At 41.8% G+C, this 23,599-nt stretch overlaps 1 protein-coding gene across 2 annotated transcripts in view; it reads left to right on the top strand.

Moving 5' to 3' along the window:
- The window catches only part of FRMD3 (FERM domain containing 3), a 253,057-nt gene that overhangs the window by 130,173 nt on the left and 99,285 nt on the right, over positions 1 to 23,599 (top strand). For both annotated transcript variants that reach the window (XM_003782974.1, XM_012813136.1), the window contains exon 3: positions 9,857 to 9,899. In XM_003782974.1, coding sequence (XP_003783022.1) covers positions 9,857 to 9,899 — 43 coding nt within the window. The remainder of the gene's footprint in view (positions 1 to 9,856; positions 9,900 to 23,599) is intronic.

Genomic DNA, 23,599 nt, shown 5'->3' with positions numbered 1-23,599 from the left:
AATGCGAAGAGCTTTGACATCACAAAAAAAGAGTCAAGTTTTGTCTCCTCCACTTGCTGGTTGTATAACTTGGAGCAAGTTTCTTAGACTCTCCCTGCCTTAATTTCTTTATCTATAAAATGGGAATACTAATACTACTTATCCATAGATAAGTTGTTGTTTAAACGAATTAATCTATAACTTACATAACTGATCTTTTTACTGTTCTATGCTGTAATGAGTTTGAAAAGGTTGGAGTTCTAACAACTGATGAGCAGTTTGGTGACAATGTTGTTACATTTCTATGGTGTGAGAGCAAATGCTACCTAGTGGTCAATTCCATTGTAAGGAGCTTGAAGGGATCTCCTAATTTCACTTTTGATTACATTTTAGTATGCTTATGTGCTTTAAATAGTAACAAGTGTTTTTATAACATTGTATTTGCTGACCATGACTTTTTTCTTTGAGTGGACATTAAAGATTTCTTGGAAGTAGAGTGGATCACAGCATCTCCTGTTCATTTACGTATGTTCTCTGGCTGCTTTCATGCTCCCACAGCGGAGCTGAGTAGTTGTGACAGAGAATGTAAAGATCATGAGGCCTAAAATATTTACTCTCTGGTCCTTTACAAAAAGATTAAAATTGCTAACTCCTGTTAGAGAGCATCGACGTCAGCAAAGGGGATGGAAGTTGCTGGACGAGCGACCGCGTCTGCTTTCTTAGACCCTCCTCCGTTTTGTACAGCATTTCCTCTTCTGGCTGTCCCTTCTCGTTTGCCCATCTCTGAGACGCTAGAGTACAAAAGCTGTTACAGCTGAAGGGGCGAAGATCACCACCCTGAAGAATGAAGGTTTTCTTACTTGGATTGACTTCTGAACAGACACTTTTGTAGTGTTCTTGATCTCCAGATTTTTTGTTGTTATTGTTGCTGCTGTAGCATAGTTTTTATTGAAATTGGAGTGGAAACCATCGTCACTGGTAACCAAATAGCTAGGGCCTAACTGTTACCTTATAGTTTGGAGCACTGTAAAAGCTACATTGATCCAATGACATTCTTTCTCCCCAGCAGAGGCCAGAGGGCCTGGAAATGGCATGAATTGGCTACGCGATGCAGGAACTGAGTTTCTCTGGGGCTTTGTCCAGGTGGATGTGAGAATCAGGCCATCTTTTTAGGGATACCATGGGAAATGGTCAGTTTGGGGATCTAGTTACAACTGAGGGGACAAACAATCTCCTGTTTGGGGAGGCACATTCATTCTTTTTTAAAGCCCCATGGGTTAACACGTTTCTCTGAGCTACAAATTACTCTTGTTCAGGCACCAAGGGTTTTGAGGAAGATAACAGAGAAGTGTGTAATTTATTCTGTAATCACAGGCTGAATCAATTTCATGAGAAGCCAAACATTTGGTGATAACTAAATGTTATATAGTTTACTTTTGGAAGTGATTTTTTTTTCTTTTTTGGTTTCAGAAGCTACCAAATTAAAAATCAGTCTACTTAGTCACAAATAACTACCTTACGCCAACCTTCTTTGTCCCCAAAGAAGTAAAAATGAGAATGTATTAATGATGCCCATCATCTCTATGATCGCTCAGGGCTAAGCACAGCCGGACCTAGTGAAATGAAAAAGAAAGAAACATTTGTTGGCGATGTCCTCGTCCTTCAGATTCATAGATTGTGGACTGCTAGAGCTGACAGACTCTTAAAGGTTCTGGAATCTGCCTTCCTCCCTCTCTGCCAAGATTACAGATAAGGAAATCAGGACATAAAAGCCGTAGGAATCTCTGTTTTCACCTCCTTTGTGTGGCTTCCTCCTCCTCCTCTTTTTCCTCAAGTTGTTCTCAATCAAAATAAATTTGTTCTAAGAAAGAGCTTGCAATATGAAGATAAGTTTCCAATACTGAAACCCCCCTTAAATTGGGATCTTACCCAGGGGCATTGCAGGTTACCAGGGTTTAAGCTTTAGGCAACAGGATTACGCCTCCAAGGGAAGGACTTTACGTACTGTGGAGGAACTTCCTGGTGGACGGCTAGGGAGGCTGCCTTAGGTCTGGTTTTGAGAAACAGATCTTGAGATGACATTTCTAGTATAAGTGACTTATCAGGAAGTGTTTCTAGGAACAATCTTGTAGGAGAGTAGAGAATTGAGACAGAAAGGGAAGAAGACCAAGCCAGTGTGGCGTGTAGGGCAAAGTCGTGCAGAGGGTGACCTGGGCTCAATCCCACAGGGAAGTTCTGGAATCAGTATAAGTCATGCCTTAGAGCTGTCCTGTCCAAGAGGTGAGAGAGCAGAAGTATTTATACCCCCACATCTGTCAGTCATGAATTAAGAGCTATGCTGGCCTGTAGAGGTCAGGGTGGGGTAACAGGGCTTAGTACTCTACCCTGCAATGGAGTCCCGTAAACTGAGGGCAGCCTTTCTGCAAAGAGCCAGGCTGCTGAGCCCTGATAGTACTCGCTGCAGATCCCTTCCTGTTGCCTTCAAATCATTCTAAGGGAAGCATCCTCTGGTTCATCTTACTTCCGAAGTTCATTTTGTAGACAACAATGGGGTCTTACCTTCCTTAGCATTTGGAGTTTTTTATTCTAGATGGGAATTGAGCAAATGCAGGATTCAGCTACAGTTAATCTGCCACAAATTTGGATATTTGATCGCCACATCTTCCCTTCTGCCTAACTTAGGGAATATCAGTTTCTCGTGAGGAAGCAGACTTCTAAAAATTGCAATAAAATCCAGGTAGCAATTCAAAGAAAAATAGCAATGCAGTACATGTTCTGAGCCTTATATCTACTTACGAACCATATCACGTCATGGGTATTTTCCACATAAGAGCAATCCATCTGTCCATCCAGTAGTAGTGAGTGTTATTGGTGTAACCCAGATTTCATTTCATTGGTCAACTTGTTATTCTACTTGGAAGAATGAGAAGAGGGGGGAGAGAGAAGAAAGGGAGGAAGAAAGAGGCGAAAGGCTAACAGCTGGTATCGCAACTACATGGATAAGTAATCTCCGCATGGCAAGCAGGAGGGAACGTGAGATGGGGAGTGGAGGAGGAGAGAAAGACAAAGCCGGATTCACCGGGAGCTGCCATTGCTCAAACGGAGGGGTCTCTCTCAGCGAGTGTGAAGATGCTAATGGCTGATATTTACTGGGCCTTCTCTATGCCCCAAGCTCTGTTCAAGCTCTCTTTTGAGGCCTTCTTCATGAATTAACCCACTGAGACCTCATGATGATGCTGTACGGGCAGACATGGAGGAACTTGTTTGAGGTTACACAGGCCTGCTGGCTCGTCATTCTGACCACAGTGCTGACCCTGGCGTCTGGCTGGATTTGGTATCCCTGTCACGTATGAAATTCTCAAGTCTAGATCACATGGACTCTACCTTCATCCTCTGAGTAGGGCTTAGCCACCTGCTTTTTTTAAAAGAGATTTTTAATTATGCATGTAATGCACCCATGCATTTTCAAAAGGTTAAAGTGGGAACATGGTTTTTGCCGGCACAGGAGGCACTAGAGGCTGAGTGCGAGTGGGGCTGCAGAAAAAAGATCTTGTTTGCTGTTGGGGAATGGATTGGAAAAGAGGAAGAAGTGGGAGATCATGCAGGAAACTGTTGCAGAAGCCCAGGAGACTGCAGAGGGGAGCACCGTGGAAAAGCAGCCCAGGACAGCAGGAAAAGCCTGGCCCAGGGAGGTGCCCCCGGCGGTCAGGCTGCTGCTGGTCACGGCCTCCTGAACATGCTGCTCCACCTTTCCCATGCTGGGTCTTCCTCTCCCCACAGCATTACTCAGGGAACCTGGACACTGTCCCTATGGCCACTTCAAGAGAGGACAGATGAAAAACTTCTCACTGAGGCTGTCCTTCAAGCAGCTGAGAACAGAAGTGAGGCAGCTGACGCGTGTCAGGGAAGGTGCTGTCAAGAGGATCTTGCTGTCTGAGCGGAAGAAACACAAAGTTGCTTTCTCTCACCCCTATAGGGATGCTGGAATCCCTGTAGAGCAAACATTTTGTCACGCTGCTGGGCTGCCGTGGGGATGACAACACTGTTCCTACTGAGCACCAGCATTAGGCTCCTTGAGCAACCTGGAGGAGATACTGAATCTCTCCATGTTCCAGCACATGAACACATGGCAGCCTGACCGCAGCTGGCCAGGGACTACTCAGGGTCATCAGCTACCTGCACTGCAGCCCCCGGGCCCTCTGGTCATGGTGCGACGCCAGTGACCTGCCCATGATGCTCTCCTGGTATCTGCTGACCAGTAACTTCAGCACTGACCTGGTGCCTTGCCCCTGGTGAACTACAGCTCTGGGATACTTGTGGAGTGCGGCCAGAGGGAGCTGCTTGGGGATTCTGTGGCTCTGGAGCAACTGTGGGCCTTTGGAGAGGTCATGTCTTTTCACGATGATCTCATGCCCTCATGTGACGAGAGGATCGCCATCTGGAAGATCCCAGACGTCCCTAGTTCCCTTTGGGGGCATGTTGAAAGGAGCAACATGGTTAGGTTCCATTCCCTTGATATTCATAAGGCCTGTAGAGGCCAGACTGCTGCAGAAAGGCCTGCTGCTCAGGACCTCCTGGACGCTAGGCTTTAAATTCACTCACAGATACACCGTGATGGCTCAGACAAGAGAAATGCTTCAAAAACCGGTCCAGTCTTCGAAGGATGGGATTTAAGGTTCAAATGGAAGTCACAGTAATTCTACCCTGATGGTGAAGTTTTTGCCTGAGTTTCATTATTTTTTGCCATTCAGCCATGGGGTTCTTTTTCTCCAGCCACATACACATTTGAGTGTGTTCTGCGTCTCTTGGCTACCTGGATGGAAGTTGCCAAGAGCAGCCAGGCCTGATTTAAAGCCGGCTTCGCTTATCTAATACATCTCCATCTTCCTGGTGAAGATGGGGAGGAGCAGTGACTCTAACCAGAATTCAAAGGAAGTAGCAAAAGTGTAGCCATGAAGAGGCTTCTCTTGCCCCAGTAACTGGATTTACATGCATAAGCTTGCAAGAAACATATATAAGGAAGATATTTCAGTGCAAGTACGTGAAGGAAGTAGACAGTAGATCTTCAAGGAGCATTTTTTCCTATAATTTTTATAATGTATGGTTCTGACCTAATGGAGGTACAATAACAAGTGTTGGTGAAGATGTGCTAAAATTGGAACCCTCATCCATTGCTAGTGGGAATGAACAATGGTATAGCCACTTTGGAAAACAGTCTGGCAGTTCCTCGAAAAGTTAAAAATAGAGTTATCATGTGATACAGCAATTCTGCTCCCAAGAATATATCCAAGAGAATTAAAAGCACATGTCCCCACCAAAGGAAAAAAAAATCTGTATTGTACCTGATAGTTCGTGGTAGCCTTATTCATAATAGACAAAAGGTAAAAATAACCAAATGTTCATTAACTGATGAACAAAATGTAGTATGTTTACATAATGGACTATTATACACCCTTAAAAGGAATGAAGTTCTGACACATGTTACAACACAGATGAACCTTGAAAACATAAAAGAATCCAAACACAAAAGACTACTTATGTACTATTTCATTTATCCAAAAATGTTCAGGATATGCTGGCTCAGTAGCTCACGCCTATAATCCCAACACTCTGGGAGGCCAACAAGAGTATTGCTTGAGCTCAGGAGTTCGAGACCAGTCTGAGCAAGAGCAAGACCCTGTGTCTACTAAGACCAGAAAGACTAGCTGGGTATTATGGCAGGCGTCTGTAGTCACAGCTACTCAGGAGGCTGTGGCAAGAGGATTATTTGAGCCCAAAAGTTTGAGATTGCTGTGAGCTATGATGTCACAGCACTCTACCCAAGGCAACAAAGTGAGACTTAGTCTCAAACAAACAAACAGAAAAACCAATAAGAAAACAAAAAAATGAAATGTTGAGGATAGAAAAATCCATAGAAATAGAAAGATTAATGTCTGCCAGGCTCTGGCAGGGGGTTGGAGTTGAAGGATGGGAAGCGACAGCTTGTGGTTATGGGGTTTCTTTTTGGGGTGTTGATAATGTCCTGAAATTATGTAGTTGTGATGTCCACACAACCCTGAATATACCAAGTACCACTGAATTACATCAAAAGGGCAGATTTCATGGTATCAATTATATCTCAATAAAGCTATCGTAAAAAAATAAATAAAAAGGTTAAAGTTAAAACATCACAGAAAATATGGAAGTCATAGTTCTCTTTGACCAATACCCCTAACTTTGTGCCTCTACACCTCCTATCCTCTTTCACTGCTATCATTTTAGTATGTATCAATTTCAGATTTTTAAAAATGAGTTTAGATTCTTATAGGTGCATTCTTTGGATATATAGTAGCGTTTGTACTTTTTGTTAGAAAAGAAGCATATTAATTGTATGATATACTACATAGTAGTGCAAAGCTTTCTAAACTTTCCTGATTTATGGATTTCTTAGTACCTTATTATGTCATGGTGTTCACAGGTCAAGAACACATCTAAGGTTCTATCTAATGAGAGTTAGGTCCAAATAATTTCCTGAATATTTATGTTCTAACAACTTAGTAGCCATTTAAAACACTATGCACATAAATTGCAAGAAAAACAGTAACTTCAGTTAGTTCTTAAATAACCACAAGTTCTTCATGATTGGAAGTGTGTGCCTGTGGGGCATGACTGGGATCCTGTTGGACACCACCATGTTCATTGTCTGTCGCACAATTATTTCTGTGTGGTGCTTGCTTTTTATCATAGCAACCGCTGTAAACCCATCTTTGTTAAAAAAAAAAAAAGTAGGACATCAAAGGAATATAGCATAATCTAACACTAGGACTGTGTACTCCCCAGAGTTCATAGTTCACATGGTCCTGACAGATGTCTAGTATGGCTGCGTGTCCCTGGGGTGCTTCCCTGTACAATTGGGAACTAGTTTCAGCCATAGTTATACATTTTGCAGTTCATGTTTTTCATTCTACAGTGTGCCTGAGAGATCTGTCCTTTACACATAAAGATCTACCTTATATATATAAAAAAACATCCATCCAGAATCATCCAGAATATGAACACATGAAACTGTGGTCCACAGTTTATTTATCCATTTTCTTGATGATACCCATTAATGTCATTTCTAATTTCTAATGATTCATAATTCTATATAATCTGGTAGTGAAAATCCTTGTTATGTGCCTCTTTGTTCACGTGGGCACATGGGCCATAGGCCAATCAGGTTTTTTTTTTTTTTTTCATAAATACTGACATATTGAACTTGGCTCTCTTTGGAGAAATGATTTCCTATAATTCCTTGAAATATGACTATTGCTGGGTTATTTTTCCTAGGTCTCTGTGCCCCATGACTATCCTCCTGGGGAAGAGTAGCTGTAATAATTGTGCTGGAGACGCTTGTAGTGATCCCATTGAAAAAGCAGGTAACTGAGATACATAGGTAGGTATGGATAGGCTGAGAGGAATAGGATGGTAGAACTGATCAGAAACTACAAGGTGTGTTTCTTAGGACAACATGGAGGCCAGTTCATATAGAGCAAATAACTTATTTAGGGCACAGATGGCAAATGCCTTGCAGGCATGCCTTCATTTTCTCTCCCTGTCCATGGCAGACATAACCAATCTATAGTGGCATGGCAGACATAGCCAATAGATCATGGCATTCATGCTCTCTGAGCCTTCCTCCCGTCTTGGAACCCTCCCTCCTTACAGTACAGGTGTGAGCACACCACATGACACTGACTTATCACCCCTGGGCTCAGAGAAGTTGTAGAGTCAGGTTGAAGTTAGGCAGGGATAGACTAAGGAGTTCAAAGAAAGCAAGGAGAATTTGGAAAAAATATTTCAACCTTTGTTGAAAAAATGATTGGTGCCTCTCGTTTGTGAAACAATAGCCATAGATATTGATCCCTGGTTGCTGTTATTTGTTTTCCTGCCTTACTTCTCAATTATTCAGTTTATTTTTTTCTAGAAAAGCAATTTAATAACCGAGGGCCTTTTTTATTATTCTCCTCCAAAGATGCAATCTACCAAATAAACTGTATCTGTTAAGTAACAACTACAGCATCAGCCACTACACACCATTTTCACATGCGGGGCACTGTGAGTACTACATTTATTAACTTTATTGACTTTTAAAATCCTCACAACTGCCCAGTGAGGTGGGTATGCTTACTGTTCCCATTTAATAGATGTGGAAACTGAGACACTGAGTTTAAACATGATGTACCAGGTTATATAGCTAATAGGTGGTATAATCAGTTTTTGATTGTTCTATTTATAGCTATGTGATTTCTGATTATAAGGAGATGATTAGGGTTCCCCAAATGAGTTGATGTAACTGTGGCCAGTGGCAACAAAACTTGCTTTTTCAGCTTGTCTATGTAATCTGGTCAGGGGGAATGTGTGTTTCCTGTTAGACTTTCCATAATGCTGAAGCAGTTAAAAGATTCTCATTACTGTTTTTGAAGATTGCAGAGATTCGACACCACAGATTGGAAAATCCTGATTTGACTCCTCAATTTTTTAGTTCCTGGAAAAATAGGGAGAGTCCATCAAAGAGAATATGCATTTTAAATCAGCGTAACCTGGTTTCTTGTACCGTCAGTGAATCCCCAACAATAATAAAGTTAAAAAGAAAAGAGAATATGCATTTTAAAGTGAACTTATTAGTCAGGAGGCCATATAACTGAGAGGTTAAGGCCCCACGTACAGGACTCTTGCTGCATGGCTGGCTTCACCATTTAACAGCTGGGTGACCTTAAGCAATTGTTTAACATCCTGAGTCCCAGATTTCTCATTTATAAGTGGAATGGTAGTTGGCACTTAGTAATCCCTCAACAAACCCTGGCTATTATTAAACTTTATAATTATACATAAAGAATTATATTTATATTATAAATAATATATATCATATTTATATTGATATCAAAGAATAGTGACAATACAGACCCCGAGGGATGACCCAGAGGAGATGGAGCGGGGTGTGAGAACCCAACAGGTGGTTAGTTTGTGCCTCTTCTTTCTTTTCCAGCATCAAGCAGGTGGGGCGCCCCATGTATGTGGGCTCCTGACCTCAGGATGGTACTCAGCGGCACCCCTCTTATATCTTTATAAACTGCAGGTGTACAAAGTGATTTTTCCTGACATTCCTTGAATGGCTTCCGTGACCGCATAGAGAGTGATCTCAAAAGCTGCCCGGCTCTCAGCATGTCAGAGTAACCTTTGTACTGCTGTGGAGAGAGCCAGCCCCAGGACCAGCATGGTGTTGGCTTCAAATGCCTGTCAGGAACATGGTTCTGAGATCCTCGGCTCTTTTGGTTTCTTTGTTTTGTGTTGGAGCTGATTTTTTTCTTGATGACCTCAGGCCTCTGAAAATAACATAGTTAAGATCATTTGTTCCTGCCTACTGGAAAGGAAGACTTGCCTCTGGGTGTGATGGAGCTGAAGCTGGTGTGGCCAGCGTTCACCTTCAGGAGTTTGGCGTGGAAGGGGAACTGGGTGCTGCCCCTGTCTTGGACTGTGACATGGTCGTGGTTGTCAAGTGCTCGAAGTCTGTAGACATCTGTGGCTTTCCCAGAACAGTGGGGTTCACAGAATCACCCAGGAGTCATCTAGAGCTCCTCTGACATCCCGTTTAAGTGCATGTTTTCTCCTTTGTTCTTTTCACTTAGCAACTGGATGACTCAAATATTGCTCAGAAAATGTTAATTCTCTGTATTTATACTTTGTCTAGGTTATGATTACTGCCCAGTTATTTATGTTGGTTTTCAGAGGGTGGAACGCCAAGGAGTATCCCTGGAAACCGAGGCTGTGCTCTGGAACTCCTTTTAGGTATTAAGCATGCATTGTGCAGTTCAGCAATTTGAACCCTGATCTCTGCTTTTTTTCTTTTTCTCTGCAGCACTGGCTTGAACCTAACAAGTCCATCTCCAAGCAAATGAAATGTAAGTGTCCATTTGGGGCTTTTATTTTGCTATAAAAATGTCCAAAGATAGAGTCTATTTCCTGAAAAATTTTCTCCTGTTGGGGCAAAAAAAATGTATAGAGCAGTTGTTCTCAACCTTCCTAATGCTGTGACCCTTTAATACAGTTCCTGTGGGTTTTGACCCACAGGTTGAGAATTGCTGGTATAGAGTGCAGCGTTATGTGGGTGTGGGGTTTCTTCCAGGAGAGCTGGGTGTCTTCTCTTTTTGTCTGGCCCTGGTAACCCCTGGAAGTCACTATTACTCCTGTTGTCTCCTGAGTCTTACCCTTTCTTCACCATCTTGCCCTCATATTTCATATTTGAATGGGGGCTTTGGAATTAGATGGTTAAATATCCCTTAAACATAGCCGACAGGGACCTGGTTCCTTCTGACTGTGGGTACTGCTCGTAAGTGGTTCACAGTGGAGGGAGTGCAGTCTGGAGGGGGATGGAAGAAGCCGGTGTGTTTGGAAACTAAACTCTTGCTATTAACTTTACAGAATATTGTACTATTCTTTCAGCTTCTCAAACTCTCAAAAATGAAGTAAAAGTAATTTTTCTGGGTAATTGTTTTAAAGCTCTGATGCTCTAAACTCCTTTTTTCTTTCTTTCTTTCTTTTTTTTAACTAATGAGCTTTAGGAAAAGTTGACATGGGTAACAACATCTCTCTCCAATCCCTGATCATTCACCTGGGGCACCATGAGAAGGGTGTTCACCAGCAGTCCTGGGTGACACGATGTTTGTCCTGGCCATCCATGCCAGGCTGTAGCAAATCTGGAACTTCTGAAATGCACCTCAGAAATTCATTGCCACATCCTCCCCCAATCCATTTATGTCTCTGTGTCAACTTTCCCAAGGCTCTGAAATGTAGACGATAAATCAGTTTCTCATCAGAGATCAAGTTAGTGCATATTATGTCACTTGTCATCATTCAAGGGATTCTTTTCTTTTTCAAATATAAAGAGATTATTCTGGGCAGGATTTTCAGGTGGGAGAAGTAAGAAACTGAACGATGAGTACAGATGAGCAACCAACATACCTCTTTCTTAACTCTCTTCTGATCCCTTCCCTCCCTTTCCCTTTTGCTCTCTCTTCCTGCCTCCTCGTCCCTCCTTCCCTCTCTTCATTTCTTTTTCTCCTCCCTCCCCCTTCCATCTTTTAATATCAGGCTCTGTGTGTTGAGCTGAGCACAGGTGCAGCAGGAAGTGCAGGGGCCAGGCTGTTAGGGCAAGGCTGGAACAGAGTTGGGGCAAGGCTGGAATAGAGTTGGGCATATATCTAAGTGGAAATAATAGGACAGAGGTCTCAGGAGGTTCCAGATAATATGATAAGCAGGATAATCAGAATGAACCAACATGTCTGAGAAAAAATGGCTGACACTTAGCTTTTTTTTTTATTAAGTCATAAACACATAGATCATGTATACATTAATGCATTTATGGGGTACAATGTGCTGATTTCATATGAAGCTTAGCTTTTATTCCTTAATTGCTCAATACTGATATTCTGTTGATACATGTTAAAATATGTAGGCTGTTTCCTATTATATTAAGTGGCTCTTGGCTTTGGTTCTTATATGTCATGCAGTATTTTCCTTTTCTCCTTAGGCCATGCACATTTTTAAAATATAAATTTATCTTTAAAGACATTTCTACACTTAATAGAAGAAAAAATTTGAACTTTCTGAGAAATGTAAAACTTATGAAGAATTTACTACTTTAAAATGTTGTCTTTAGCAAACACAAACAACAAACCGATGATGTATAATGTTTTATAACAATGGTTTAAAGACTGGCATTTGACTACTGACCAATTTCAATCTAATGACAGATAGGATCTGAGTAAAAGAATTGTGTAAAATTCAATTTCTAAGCCAGACAGGGTGATTCGCTGAGTCTAGGAACTGGCACAGGTCTCACCCATCACCTAGTGCCCTGTTGTATTGCTAAGAAAATTAGTGAACAAAAAAATATGTAATTTTCCTAAGATGATAAACCTAATTTCATTATTATTGATGATGTCTTTCAGTGGCAAGAATTTCTATGTTCTTGTACATTTATCCTGGAAATATTTACTGTAAACTAGAAAGGAAAAAACAACTAGGGCTTAAGCATTGTTAACACAGAGAAACCGAGTCCAACTTTTGGGACTCATCCATGAACTTATCAAAAGGATCTGGTTGCAAAGTCTCAGGCAGCTTTATCCTTTTATACTGTTAATACCTTTCAGTAAGCGATGGCTGCATAATTCCTTTGAGGAACTGTTTCTCACTTAGAGAGAATGATGAACATTCAGGTCCTTTGCTCTGATCCTATTAAGGTTTTTCTGACTTTGGGTGTTTCCAGGAATGGTGTTTCCCAAGGTTGGTTGACTATCAGCTGTCCTGATTAATAAAACTTGTGGCATCTTTTTTTTTAGTGTTAGTTAAAAAAAATCATGTTTGTGATTTTTTTCAAACAGTTCAGACATGTTTAAAATGAAGACCAAAATTATTTCTTTTCTTTTCCCCCTTTGGTTCCCAAGCTCACCCCAAAGAAATAATTATTGCTAATAACATTTTATGTATCCTTCCAAGAATATTTTGTATATCCTTATTATTCTGGGGTGTGTATAATTCCCCAACATATAGAAGGCCTTTTATAAACAACAAGAAGATCAATTTCTATATCTTGTTCTTCACCTTGTCATGTTTTTATTAATTAATTTTAGAGATTTTTTTCAATGCAGCAATTCATAATTGTTCATCTTAGAAAATGGTTTTCTGATGGTTGTTTGCATGCATGTATATAAACTTATTTATTAATGGAGACCAACGTTGTTTCTAATATTTTGTTGTTATAAATTATACTGTGATAAACATGATTATATACATTCTTGCATCTTGTGAAAGTACATCTGTACTAAAAATCCCTAGAAATGGAATCATTGAATCAACAGTTATTCATTGTCTAAATTTCCTCCTTTCTGATAAATACCCACCTAAGGATCATGCAGCAATGTCCTCACACAGATGTTACCTGATAATTCTTGTTTCCCCAAAACCTTGTTGAAAATAGATATAATTGAACTTATTTTTCTGGTCACTTCAAGTTTATGAAGGAAGGGAAATATTTGTTTAATTGAAAAACTAGTTAGTTACTTAATTTAGGATCATTTTTAAATTGAGAGGCTTCTTAAATCAGAGTCTTATGTCTCCTGTGAACTTAGGAGAGACATTAAATTTTATTTTTAAAATTAACATGGTAAAATTGGCTTTATGTTGGTGTGAAGTTCTGTTTTTTTTAACACATAGAGATTTTTATGACCTCCACCAGGATATAGATAGTATCCTAGTCAGGATATAGATAGTATCCTGATTTTCCTCACCCCCCAAACCTGCCTTGTGCTGCTTCTTTGTGGTTACTTCACCCTGACCACTAGCAACAACTAATATATTTTATGTCAGTATAGTTTTGTCTTTTCGGAATGTCATATAAATGGAATTGTACAGCATGTAATTTTTGAAACTGGCTTTTTAAGCCAGCCTAGTGACTCTGACATTTAGCTAATTTGCTGATTTATCAATATACAATACAAAAAAACCAATGGGAATAGAAGTTAGTCTTTGAAAATATTAAGAAAAGTGATGAACTAGCAAGGCCCAGGAGAAAAAACAAAAACAAAAACAAAAAGAAGACACAAATTACCAATATCAGGAATGAAAGAGGGGACATCACCACAGATCCCACAGAACAACTTTAGGTACATCTGACAGCTTAAATGAAATGGACCTTTTCCTCAAAAACTGTGACTTACTACAACTCACTCAATATGAAATATAACTTGATTAGTTTTATAATCTTTAAAAACTTTCAGAAAAGATATCTCCAGCCTCCTGTCTGTTTTCTGTTTCTTCCAGAACTCCCTTTCCTTTTTTACTCCTAGAGCCTCAGCTAGAAGTTTCTTTTGGAGTTTTCTCTGAGTCAATATCTTCTTCCAGGTATCTCCCAGGTGCTGGCTAGGTGATACCAGAGATAAAAATGTGGAACTCACAACTAGTTTAGTGGTCCTTTGAATGCTTGTCTTCCTTTCCAATCTGCCTGCCATGATTTACATTTCAGAGTCTTTAAATAGCTGCTGCATCTATCCTGTCTAGGTTTTATAGCCGCATTCATCAAGGGTGGGCTGTAAGTAGTTCATCCTTTCTGGAAATGGAGACTGAAAAATCAAATTTTTAATCATTACTCACCGATTAGGTAAAAATGCAGGTAGGCTTCATAATTCTCTGAGCAGTGTTGAGAGGAATATCTTTCTCATTTCCCTGTGTCATTGCATGTCTGTAGGGACAAATGTGGGATAAGCTGTTGATCTTTTTTGGGATTTTGTAAGATTGCTCACATAACAGATTGCATGCAAACAAAGTGTTAACTAAAGTCGCATAATTTTGAATGTTTAGTTTTCAGAGTCCTTGATTTTCATGAAGGGGTGTTGCTATGCAACACAACAGTGAGTCTTTCCATTTGCTGCTTTTAGCCTTGACCCTATAACTGTGGAATGTGGTACAGTATGTGGACATGCAGAGGCACACATCAAAATGATAGATATTGTATGTTCAACGGGATCTGTGTCACTGCACAAGTTATATTAGCATGAAAAGATTTTTAAAAGCTACACACCATGGCTCAGATGTGCAGAAATGCAATATTATTTTCCTATGACTAAATGCATCTTGATTGCGATCCCCACTTTTCCCTAAGGGCAAACAGTTTAATTTTGTCACCCCAAGATTATTCAGGATCTGCTAATCTAGAAATTTGCTCTCTTTCAGAAAATTTCTCCATCAATTCATAATTTAAATAGAGTCGCTTGAAAGTACATGCTCCATTTTGCAGTATTTTTCCCATATCAAGAGCTTTTCCACTTCTCTGTACCCCAGGATGGCATTGTGAGGCAGGAGAAGGTTATAGACCATTGCAGTAGTTGAGGGTTTACTGCATAGCGTAGAATCTCAGTAGATGTTTGTTGAATGAATGACCATAAAACAAATTATAAACAAATTAGAACGCAGGAAAAACAAAGGGAAGAACCTTTCCCAAATGTATAACAAGTAGTAATATGATGACTGTATAAAGTATTTGTATATACGTATTTTGTATATGATGAATATATAAAGTATTTTGAAGCTACAAAGCAAAACAGATGAACAACTCAACAGAAAAATGCACAAAAGATGCAGAGATGGAATGAAAATAAATGACCAGTAAAGTCACAGATGCTCAATATCATTAGTAACAAAGGAAATGCAAATTGAAATGAGATTTTTTTTGACTGTTTTGAGAAAATGGTAATTATTGATAATATCCAGTGATGAGGATGAAGGTAACGTTTCTGGGGAGAGTATATAAAGTGGAAAAGCCAGTTTGGAGGGAAATTTGCCTGTATCTTTCAAGATTAAAAACATCTATGTCTCCTGATCCAGCAAGTCAACTTCTGTGACTCTAGATAAAGCAAAATTTATTCACACACAGGTATATATTAGGCAAAGATGTCCACTGCACCACTGCTTGTAATTGCTTAAAAGGCCAGCAATTTTGTCAAGGCCAAATAAAGTATGAGAAATATATGCAGTCATTAAAAAGAACAAGGTAGTGGGCGGCGCCTGTGACTCAAAGGAGTAGGGCGCCAGCCCCATATACCAGAGGTGTTACGTTCAAACCCAGCCCCGGTCAAAAACTGCAAGGAAAAAAAAAAAAAGAACAAGGTAGACATGTATTACTGACATGAAAAGATTTATTAGCAAAGCTATATTGTTGAGTTGAAAAGACAGACAAAAATACCATATATAGAATGATCCATTCATATGAAAATAAAAGATTATTATTATTATTATTTTTATAGAGACAGAGTCTCACTTTATCACCCTTGGTACAGTGCTGTGGAGTCACAGCTCACAGCAACTTCCAACTCCTGGGCTTAAGCGATTCTCTTGCCTCAGCCTCCTAGTAGCTGGGACTATAGGCACCTGCCAGAATGCCCAGCTATTTGTTTTTGTTTTTTGTTGTTGTAGTTTGGCCAGGTATATGGGACCAGTGCCCTACCCACTGAGCCATAGGTGCTGCCCTAAAATATTATTATTATTATTTTGAGACAGAGCCTCAAACTGTCACCCTGGGTACAGTGCTGTGGCATCACAGCTCACAGCAACTTCCAACTCCTGGGCTTAAGCAATTCTCCTGCCTCAGCCTCCCAAGTAGCTGGGACTACAGGTGCCTGCCACAACACCTGGCTATTTTTTGGTTGCAGCCATCATTGTTGTTTGGCGGGCCAGGCTGGATTCGAACCCACCAGCTCAGGTATATGTGGCTGGCGCCTTAGCCACTTGAGCCACAGGTGCCCAGCCCCTAAAAGATTATTTTTATGTGACTCTACAAGTGCACAGAAGGGCGACTAGAAAGTTGTACACTCCATAGCGGTTACCTATGGGGAAGAGTGGGTGAATGGACAAGAGGCTTTCACATTTTGTTGCATATAGTTGTGTTAGAGTCAGATCTTATACAATGAGAATATGTTATGTATCATTTAGCAATAAAAAAGAGAACATAAACAGAAGGAGAGAAAGCTTTATGCAAACATCAAGAAAGAGAAAGAGAAAGGATCGGGTGCATTACGTGTTAGGCATGTACTATAAAAACAGACCTAAATGAAAGGACGCTCACTTACTCTTCTAAACAGGCTCTCTGCTTAATCCCTGCTGGTGCCTGTCTGAGGCCTCATTAGCCCAGCAGGGTAGTTAAGAATTCTTCTTGCTCCTGCCAAGCACCCTGAAGGGGCACAGAGGTACTTGGAAATGACGTCCTCTTGAAAGTCAGAGTGGGGAAGACGCCCAGCCTCTGTATGATACCTGGGTCCAACTCAGCCACAATTGCAATACTGAGTCAGATTGTTGGCTGATGCCAATGGTGTTACTTTTCAAAAGTTATGACAGCTCTGCCTAGAACCTTGAGATGGTAGGACACTCCTCACTGTGATGTTGATACTCGTGGTACTTTATAGTTATGCTACATTGCTTAGCTTTCCAGCGTCCCCCTGGGGGCTGATCTAACAAATAGCTCTCTTGCTGATGAGTCCTTTTTTTCAGTAGGAGACAGAGAGAGAAGGAGCATGCACTGATAGCATCAGTTTTGCCCCTGTGTAAGGAACAGAAAGACAAGAGGCGCAGGAGCCGTGCTGGTGGGGGGCCAGTCCGGATGCTTGACTCTATTGGCTCTTCCCGTCGCTCCCCTTGCTGAGAGTATTCGTTTCCTGGGGCTGCTATAACAAGTTATCACACACTGGGTGACTTAAAACCACAAAAATTTACTCTCTTCTAGTTTTGGAGGCAAGAAGTCCAAGATCAAGGTGTCAGCAGGGCCATGCTCCCTGTGAAGCCTTCAGGGAAGGGTCCTTTCTTGCCTCTTCTCCTGGTTTCTGGCATCCTTGGCATTCTTCTTTAGCTTGGAGCTGTATCTCTGCACTCTGCAGCTTCACAAGCTTCTTCTGGTGTTTCTCTATGTCTTTGCATCCAAGCCTCCCTTTCCTTTCTCTTATAAAAATACCGATCAGGGAATTTAGAGAGCACTTTAACCTAGTATGGCCTCATCATAGCTTAATTAATTACATCGGCAAAGCCTCTGTTTGTAAGTAGGGTGACACTCTGAGGTTCCGGGTGGACATGAGTTTGTTTTTTTTTTTAGACATCTCAAACTTAGTATCTGTCTTCACTCTTTGGGTGCCCTTCATGCCTTTGCTCTGTGGCTCACTCCCTCAGCCCCCTCACCACCCTGCCCTTTGTGTATAATGCTGTTTGTTGAGGAACTTGATCACGATTCTGACACTAAAGCTTTACACATTTTACTTCCCCAAATCCTTCTAGAGCTAGTAACTCCATCTCCAGACCTGGCTAGGGGAAGCCTGTCCCATTGTCCTCGTATATAACCCTATACTTGCCTAATCACATTCCTAGCATTAGGTTTAGAACACTTTTTCACCTGCTCCGTGCCTTAGCACAAGGTTGTGCATATAATTGGTTCATAATAAACACCTGTTGAGTAGAACGGACTTGCTCCTGTTAGGGAGCAGGTAGAAGAAGTTCCATTGCCATGTTCTTTAAAAAAGAAAGCAAAGCATACAACCAAACACAACCCATTACATAAATAAAAACACGAAGTCCCCAACTACTGTGGTTTAGTTTTGGCTCTTTTTGCTCTTTCCAGGTTTCTTCTTCCTAATACTTCTTTCCAGGAAGAGCAGCTGTGATTTTTTTCAACCATGGAGGCTCTCCAGCTTTGGAAGCTGATTTCCCTTATTCTAGCAATAGCTCGGTAGACTTGGCCAGGTGTCTCGTTTTCTCCCACATTCAACTGTTTCATCAGAAATTTCCATGTTTGGTCCTTCTCCCAGAAAGTTAATGTAATTTGGGCTTATAAATGGTTTTTATGTAGTACTCTTTCTTTATTTCCCAATATGGAAGAAATAATGGTAACAATAGTAATGACAAACCCCTTCATATTATAGCATGCAATTCTAAATGACGCACACATTTGGCAAGCAACAGATTTCTAATTTCTAATTTTATCTTATGGTACTGTCAGTGGTGACATCGGGATCATTCTGAGTGGGTTCAGTGGTGGGCTCCAGAGCTTCAGAGAGGACCCAGCCCACTCCTCGTGGGAAGGAGGGGAGCATGATGGGGGAGTGGGGAATGCAGAAGGAGTAGGAGCCTCCCCTGGCGGGAGCCCGTATGTTACAGGGGCGGTCATCCTAGGGGCCTCCTTATTCCTTCAGCAATGCCCACATTCATTCATAAAGGCTTACGGGGTCCAAAACTACGTGTGTTGGCAGCATAAATGTCTAAATGGTAGCTGCAGTGGGCCATGAGTTTCCACATGTGGCATCTGAGGACCATGGAAGATTCAAACGTATGCCAAGTCAGCAGGAACACTTCATTCATGCTTCTACTTGGTTGAAATTCTTCATAATGCCTGATTTTTAGGTGTGATTTTATAGGGTAAAGTCTCAATACCAAATTACATAGTTTTAAGTGAGCTGTTACCATTATTATGACATGTTGATTTATATTTACCATCCTGGCTCTCAAGGGTACAGTTAGTTACACATCATCAACAGCAAGCAGCTGCCCAGATCTCTTGCCTTCAGTTTCATGTGGCCTTGCTAACTTTTTGGCAAAAATTCTCAGGTCACCATACCCTAGACTTGGGCAGCATTCTTGAGAGGCCGGGACTGCCAAATAGCTCTTCATATACGTACCTCTTTTATACTTATTCATCCCCACTTCTTCCTGAGAGATGACCGTTCTCTCTCATGCTTTCAACCAAGGTAAAGGGCTAGGTCAAGGTGGAGCACTCTACCTCAATGGTGTTGGTTTCTTCCCTTCACCATAGCATAACAAGAGCGATTATGAGTTCATCCTATAGGCCTCTGAGGGGTTTGCCTTATTAACTCACCCATCCTCATCATGATTACTCTCAGGGTAATGAGCCAAACCTGGCTTCCACCTTTGGGCTAAGACTGGGTATCACGTTTTGAAGTAGTTAAAAAAAATTCAAAAGATGAATAATATCTGTGACATATGAAAAGGACACAAAACTCAAATTTCAGTGTGCTATTGGAACACAGCCACACGCATTTGTTTACATCTTGGTGGTTGCTTCCGTAATACAGCAACTGGGTGGAGCAGTTGAAACAGAAGTCAACTGAAGAGTCGAATTGAGAGTCCATCTGAGAGTCCCCAAATTGAAAATACTTATTTTCTTGCCCTTTGTAGACAAAATGTGTTGACCTCTATCTGTGTAATTGGTTCCATTCTTATCTCCATTGTACATGAGGAAATGGAGGCTAAGAGTTTTCAGGCTGCCTATAGCAACTTTTCAGATGGCGAATTCCATATTAGAAGTGTTGGGCCCCATGGTCTCCTTCAAGCTTCTCCTGAACAGGCACAGGCAGGCAGAGTGTTCAGAGACCAAGTATTTATGAGGCACCCGCTCAGCATCTCACCATCCTGCACGTGTGTGGGCACACCTGTGTGTGGTAAAATCCCAGGTGAGAACTATTAATATCCCAGGAGGAGGAGGAATTGAACACAATTTAAAAAATCCATCTCTTTTTTGAACGCTGAGGCAGCAGTGGCTATCATGTCAGTGACCATGATGGAGGAATCATCACTCCTGATGATGCTGATAGTCACAGTTGTTGTTAAATGATAATAATCATTTCCAAGTAGAAGACAGCAGTTAACAGCCTACACTCTTGGTGGCTGGCTGACGCAGGCATATCCCAAGAGTCCTAGTTGGAGAATGAGTGAGCGATGCTCTGCCCTTTTGGTGCTCACGTGTCATTTTGCGTGTGTGCAGAAATGGTTCGTGCTTTTCAGCTCTTTCGTTATCGAATGCAGCACAGATGACTCCATGAGCGTTGCTGTGCATGGCTTGTGCACAATGGGGATGTGGGGTTTCCTCCTCAGTCCTCTCTCTAAAGCCTCCCTAAAAAACCATGGGAGGCGGAATGTTCATTTGCTTAGAAAGAAATCGGTTGTATAGAAAAGGCTGCTAGCCTCTGACACCTAGATAGGGCCTGGTGGAAAGTAAGCCGCACATTTGCAGGTGGTAGAGGTCCTCTCTGCAGCAGTAAACCCTTTGCAACATTTTTCCAGAGTCTGAAAATCTGACACATTGATTACACTTGGTTTTTCTTTTTTCTTTTTGTTGTTGTTGTTTGTTTGTTTAGTTTTGTTTTTCAAGAGTCCCAGCAAAGGAATCTACAAGAGAGTCACATTCTAGATACAGGATTGCCATTTTGCTCTTTACAGGGGTTTGGGGAGATTTTTCCCAGCTGTAAGTTAGAATGTATATAAGAAATATTGTGTATACATTACACGTACCATCCTGATGTAACGCTTTTTGTTTTCCTGTGATTCTTTATAATGGGTGGAAGACTTCTATGTTTTAAGAAAAGCCACCCTGGCATCTGCTGATGTAAGAGGGGGCCACTGGGCTGCCCCAAGGAGACACTTGGTCTCCCTGCCCTGGCCTGGCAGGTATGAGTTGGCTGTGAAAGGAGCCCGCCTGTTCTCAGAGCAATTACACGCTCCTGGCATTTTAAAGTAGGTTTTGCACTTTTTCTTCTCTGCTACTCAGTGGTATCCTCTGTTTTCAGCATTTACATGGCTGAATAAATGTTTTTCAGCTGAGTTCAAGTCAGTGTTCCCCTCCTTCTGCTTCATACCTTCTCCTTTCCTTCTTGTCTCCAGGCAGGCATGCTTATCCTAACAAAACAAACCCTCCCATTTAGATAACGCCCCCTGTACATGTGCCGAGAGTCCATTTGATCCATCCAAGCACCTCTGGAAGGGAGACGCAGAAGCTGGCACTGTCTCCTCTCCAGAGCAGGTGATGGAAAAGTTAGGTTACTTGCACAAGACCACTGTTGGAAGTCCCCCTCAAAACTCATTTCCTGAGGAGGCCAGGGTCGTCCCCATCCTGTGTGCCCTAGTCGTTGCTGAAGCTGAAGACCATGCAGAGAGGGACGTGACCTCTTCTCCCATGAGTGTCCATGCTGCCCAGCCTGACGAAGATGCACAGAGGCTGTTCATGATGCTGCAGTGAGGATAGGGCCCCAGTTAAGGTTGTGGGTTTTAATAGTCCACAGATAGCTCTTTCATGAGGAAGGAGTCTGCACCAAATGTATGGCATGGATAGTCTTCCCTTCCCTTCCTCTCTGTAGCTTAAGGCAAAGATAACAAAGAAACTGGATTGAGCAGAGGCACTTGGCAGCTTGGAGAAGGGGGTATAGTTGGCTCTCTACAAGCAGATTCAGGACCCTGGACATGTCCCAGGGAGCATGGCAGGGGCCAGGCTGAACCTAGGGAGGCTCCTTTTTCTAGCAGTTGCACAGCTGGTGTGTGTGTGCATATGGTGCTCAACAGCTGAGCAACTGACCCCAGACCAGTGCCACCACTCTGGGGCTTAAAGATCATCTGCCATCTAAAATTATAAATGGTTGTGTTTGGTTTTGTAGAAGGTAGTAGAAATAATTGCTCTTACCCTCATGGATCTGATTAGGGAGGGGCTGAGAAGGGAGAGAGGGGGTGGGGGTCTTCTCTCACCCCTTAACTCTCTCTGCCTTATTCTTTTCTACAGCATGTACCTTCAAATGTCCTATATGTTTCAGTTACTTATTTTGGTTTTATACCTGTTTCCCCTACAAGAATGTGTCCTCCCTGAAGACAGAGCTTTTGCCTGTTCACAGCTGCTGCTGTTTGCACATTTTAAATTATGTCTGGTACCTATTAAGGTGCTCAATAGATATTTGTTGATTGAATTTATTAATCCTCCCCCTAGAAGTAGCTACTATGACTGACTCCAGAGTCCCCAAATTTGTTCCAGATGTTGAGGGGGGAAGAACAGAAGCTGAGATAGACACCTAGAGGCTATAAATGTAAATCAAAATGTAAATCCTAGGAACTGCTATCGTGGCCCAGACTGTGGACTTTCTAGATGAGTGTTTGGAGTCTGCCAGAGGGACCAAGGGATGAATGTGATGGCAGGGCCTGACGTTTGCTTCAAAAATTGGAGTTTATTATTCATTAATTCATTCAGCCAGACAGGCAGAGAGTCAATCTTTTATCAATAATTAGCTGAACAAGACAGACAAGTTCATACCTTTATGAATCTTATCATTCAAAACTATAGTAGATTAACATTTTTGGGGAAATTATTTATCTTTTCACCTTGCTCCAACCCTGTGATGAAGCATTCCTTACCTTTCCCACTTTTTTAATAATGTAATTTTGCATCTAGAACCTTAAGTGAGTTCTTCAGGCAGAAGGCACCTGCCACAGTGGCCTCCCCAGGCCTGGGTGGTGAGATTGAGTTGAGCTTCTTAATAACCCAGGTGCCTGGGGTTACTCCTGGATCACTGTCCCAGAAGTGAGTGTTCCTTTTTTTTTTTTTTTGAGACAGAGCCTCAAGCTGTCCCCCTGGGCAGAGTGCCGTGGCATTACAGCTCACAGCAACCTCCAACTCCTGGGCTCAAGCGAGTCTCCTGCCTCTGCCTCCCAAGTAGCTGGGACCACAGGTGCCTGCCACAACGCCCAGCTATTTTTTGGTTGCAGCCATCGTTGTTTGGCGGGTCCGGGCTGGGGATTCGAACCTGCCACCTTAGGTGTACGTGGCTGGCGCCTTAGCCGGTTGAGCTATAGGCGCCGAGCTGAGTGTTCCTTTTAACTTACAGAAAATCTTTGCTTCTTTTATTGGTGGCATGGGCCAATGACACTGGGTAGATATGACAGAAAAATGCCATAGAGGGTATGATGGCCGAAAAATGTAGATAGGAAATGTTGGGCTGAAAGAGGGCTCCTTCTGTTTTTCCTGCAGCCAACTCTTGTCCCATCTTCAATGAGCTTATTCATGAGTGTATCACTCATCTTGTGATAATTTCTCCTGCGATCACACCCAGCAAATGGAAGGAGCTATCATGAACTCAGTGGCTGTTTCTGTGTGACTTTGCTAGCATACATGAAAAGGATTGAGAGTTTGAGTCTGATACAAACTCAGAGTGAATCAACACTGAGTGGAGGCTGTTGAAAGGGGACAATGGCTATGCCCAGAATGAGGCCAGTGGCTCTGGGACCCAGGCATGAGGAT

Source organism: Otolemur garnettii, unplaced genomic scaffold (genome assembly GCF_000181295.1).
Source record: "Otolemur garnettii isolate 467f Iridium unplaced genomic scaffold, OtoGar3 scaffold00006, whole genome shotgun sequence".
Classification (NCBI taxonomy): domain Eukaryota; kingdom Metazoa; phylum Chordata; class Mammalia; order Primates; family Galagidae; genus Otolemur; species Otolemur garnettii.
The sequence above is the reverse complement of the archived record's forward strand: the minus strand, read 5'-3'. Positions and strand labels throughout refer to the sequence as shown.